General features: G+C 38.6%; 1 protein-coding gene across 1 annotated transcript; it reads right to left on the reverse strand.

The window, feature by feature from the left end:
* Positions 1-202: 202 nt before the first annotated feature.
* Positions 203-3,120, reverse strand: LOC147882631 (uncharacterized). The gene is made up of 4 exons (XM_087401157.1): positions 2,237-3,120; positions 1,856-2,113; positions 1,469-1,734; positions 203-322 (listed from the first exon to the last, which is right to left on the reverse strand). Exons 1-3 carry the CDS (start codon positions 2,344-2,346, stop codon positions 1,530-1,532), a joined length of 573 nt encoding a protein of 190 aa, XP_087257283.1. The 5' UTR covers positions 2,347-3,120; the 3' UTR covers positions 203-322; positions 1,469-1,529.
* Between the last annotated feature and the right edge of the window lie 1,188 nt (positions 3,121-4,308).

Below are 4,308 nucleotides of genomic sequence, written 5' to 3' on the forward strand. Positions count from 1 at the left end.
TGGGTGAGAATATGATGGGAGAAATCTATCCCATGCTGATCAAAGAACTTTTTGCTCTCATGCATTCGAAGGCTTGGACTATATCCTCGCCTATGCACCATATACAAAAAAAAGATATCCACCTGTTTCAAAAAGCATATAAACAAATTAAAAATTTTTAAACATAATCCACACAGTTTTTTTATTGTTGGTTATCCAACGTGTATCTATGCTCCTCGCATAGTTGTGCATCCAAATGAATGACGATCTTTAACAACAAAGCGCCGAAAGATCTCCATGTCTTGTCTAACCACATTCCTTTTCACCCACAAAATACATGGACCTACAAGAGCAACATACAATGTGTTTGTTGGAAACAACCTTTTTAAATAAAACATTTCTCAACATTATTTATGCATCACCTGTGATCGGTGCTAGCATCACAAGCCACCCTGAGTTGGACAAAGATGCATTGGAGACTCCTAGGTGACTCCCATGCCTTGCCAAACATGCTCCTCTTGAAGGTCATCCCATGGTGGTAACAAGCCATTCTCTGTCATTGCACAACCCATACGAAAGTCCAGCAGGATAAGTTATGCAGCCCATTGCATTCTATTTCCCTGGCGAGTACTATCACCACCACCCCTGACATATTAATAAGAAAAACTCATGGATTTTTGCAAAGTCGGGATTCTTTTTCCTGAGTGCAAAATCCAATCCCATGGTAATATAGTCTCCAGTAGAGCATCCAAAATAGATGGAGACCTCCCATATGCCTCGATCTCTAGGCTAGTAGGAGGCACAAATACATACTTAAGGGTACTGCGACATGTCATACTTGCACCTAACAAATCATAATACCAGCAACAAGTCTTTGAGTATGTAGACCTTTCCACAGCGAAGCATATGTAAAGATACCAAACCAAGTTCATAATACTTCCATCTCTAGACTCCAAAGTATCATCATCAACATTTAGATCTAATAGAATAAAAGAAAAATATTAGTTGGCCATATTGACATGAAATTGCTTACTAAGTCATCTATTCCATTCTGAAAACTTGAATAGCAGCATTACCGTCCACAACATTTTTTGAAGGCGCACTTATGGAAGAAGGAATTACTTGCTGCTTTGATTGTTGTCCACGATTCTTTCTACTTGTATCAACACATTCATTTGAACAACAACAATGAAAGTAATAATGAATTGACAGCAACTAGGCTTATCCATAGTTCTACAGAAAAAGAGCACAAATAGTTCCAATCTAAGCCACAATTGGTAAAAACTACACTAGATGATGGTTTGGCTAGTACAAACATATATACAATCAATACATAATTCATTGAATTAGTGAAGCAAGATCTTCTAGGATCAATTAATTAGAACTTGATAGAGGTTAGACAATTTTTAGTACCCACAAAGTGACAAAGTACTCTATAGAATGTCTGAAAGAAAGTATAGTAACCTAAAAGAAAGCAAAGGAGAGGCACCTTGTTTTGCCCTGCTACTTCTAGGGACTTCTATTGCAATTTCATGATTTTCCAATGTACCCTACTTTCCATATTTCCCTCTCTCGAACAAGAACTTGCCCAGTAGGCATATCCATGCACCATGGGCAATTGGCCAACTCATATGAGCTAAGAGTGCCAAACGATTGTGGATACATGCATGCCTCTTTGTTGGACCGATCAATCCAAGCCTTATTTTGAATGGCAACTCCTCAATAGCACCCTCATTTTTAAGGAACACGAGAAACCTATTTAAAGAATTGCAATGACACTTCATCATGCAAACAAACCATCAAGTATTATGATATTCAATAAGTGAGAACTTGCTATCTTCTTATACTTAAAATAAACAAAAGAAAATAAAAGTACCTATATACCAATCGATAGGCAGTTGCATCAAGAATTGAAGGGTCTGGATCTCCCTCGGTATCCCTTGTACCTTTTTTTGCCAATGAGATGTAGAGGTACTTTCGCGTCTCCATCATCACCTCTCCAAAATGCTCACGGAGGCTATAATTGTTAGGGACCGCCAATGGCCTAGAAGCTTGTGTCACCTCTATCAAATTTTGAAGACAACGAGAAGCTTGCTTCTCAATGATCTCCGATAGTACCTCTCCAGAAATACAACTAAACCAACACAGAGTAAATGTACATGCAACTAAACCAACCAAACCAACATAGAGTAAATGTAAATGCAAGTAAACATAAACAAATAAATCCATAGATTGACAAGATGCTCATAGAACTGACCTTCTAAACTCCGTCATCCCCTTTTGCATACCATACATTTGTCTTAGCGCTTTTGATGCCTCCAATAGTGTTAGCCACATGATCTTTTTTTCAATTGGAACACTACTCATGGCTATGATATTGAGCTTATCCAAAGTCACATAAGAATCCGCACCCTCAAATGAAGAGAAAGCAGCTTTGTCATCCAATCATCTCCCAAAGTTGGATTTATGACATTTAAAACCTACATATAAACAGTGCACATGCAATGAGTAGTAGCACAAGTGTTTAAAAGCAAGCATCTAGGAGAAAACAAAGATTTGTATGTCACCTTACTCATTTTATCAGTATATTTTCTTTTCATTTCTTCATGGACTTTCTTTTCAAATCTATCTGTTGAATTCAGGACACCCAAAATCTGAGCAAGCTTAGCATTCACCTCTGCTTGATATTCAACCTGCAAAGGAGACATGTAATCAATATGAGCATCAAGTCAAACAAAACTTGTTATTAAAACCAAACAAAGGATTATAAATACTCTCTTTCTTTTACTTGGTATACTAACTTAGCTAAATCATCTCGTGCCAATGGATACCATGTATTGGTTGTCTTTGCCTCAAGATTCCTCTTCAACTCAAGGGTTTTTGCCTCTTCAATTGGAAGCTCTGTTAGGTATTCTTCTATATCACACTTGCAAATGTTAGAAGCATTCACTAATACATCCTTGAGGTTTGAAAGGATCACACCATGCTCATTAAGACTAACCAATAACATTAGAAAATAGGTTAGTATATTAGACATAAAAGCACATACTAACAAAAGAATAAACAATAATAGGAAAAATATACACTTACAGAATAATGAACAGATGTAGACTTACTCATTCATTCTTTGTAGGCCCGCTAGCAATGATATTTCACTGACTTGTCTTGGATCAATCATAGTGCATAAGACCCTAGAAGTTCGAGATAACCCACATCCAAGCCACAGTACGGTGATTCCCTTCCCAAACATAGTACATACTGTTTTTCATGAAACCAAAGGAAGGGATTTTACTAAGCTCTTCTTTGAACTCTCTATCTACCTCTAGCAAATATGCATCCCATTTTGACCTTATCTCATCAGTAATTGGAAGCTCCTTGCCATTGTGAGAGCATACAGAGACAATGAATGTTACCTTCTTAGGAACATATCCCTCATACTGGAAAGAGGTCTTTAATGCAATGACATTCTCTTGAAGACCTCTCACACAAGCAAAAGGATAAAGTCGGAACAGGGGTATACGAGGGCAAGTAGAAGGATCAAAGACCCTGCACCTCGACATGACATCTGCTCCTTTAACCACTTCAATCTCCTTGATAGCTGAAGAAGTGGGTTTAGTTTGAACTAAGGCCAGTTCTCCTTTGCCCACAACATCCACATTTTGTTTATCCATAGCTTTTGTTGCGACATGTTGACTTGAGGATTCCCCTCTTTGTATTGTCTTTTTCTTTTTGGGTTCCATAGAAACCTATACCAAAAAAAGACAAAAGATGAAACTGAGATCAATAAAATTTTCACACCACCATAAGAGTTTCCATCCTCCTATCCAGTATAGCCATCCCCTAAGTAGAAGAGAGCTTTTCATGGCCTATTCATTGCAACAAAAATAGAGAAAATAGGGGGCGTGCTGGCATGCCCCTCCTTCAAGCCATCCATAGCAGAAAATTAGTTCCTTCCTGAAGGATTTAAGTGGTTCTGTCTCTCTCTCTCTCACACACACACAAAAAATTGCACACCTCTCTCTCCCTCTCTCTCACACATTCCACACCCACATCTTTTCCACCTCGCCAACCCCTTCACCCCATATCCCCATCGCTTTTCCACACCCAGCAACTTCTATGTACCCTCTAAACAATGTCACCATCCCCTAAAAATGAAAACAAAACATAGTTTGCCATACCTTTCGCTCTACATTGCCCCACCAATGCCTTCTCCACCAGACGTGCCCCTCCTTTAGCCAAAGCCAGCATGTCCTTTGTGGAGTTATTCTGGTCAACTCTCAAGCAAATAAAATGATTGTTTACTGCCAAGGCCTCTTTGCGTCTCTCTCC

The sequence above is a fragment of the Dipteris shenzhenensis genome, chromosome 29 (genome assembly GCF_047967505.1).
Source record: "Dipteris shenzhenensis isolate YYH24624 ecotype China chromosome 29, Dip_SZ_1.0, whole genome shotgun sequence".
Classification (NCBI taxonomy): Eukaryota; Viridiplantae; Streptophyta; class Polypodiopsida; order Gleicheniales; family Dipteridaceae; genus Dipteris; species Dipteris shenzhenensis.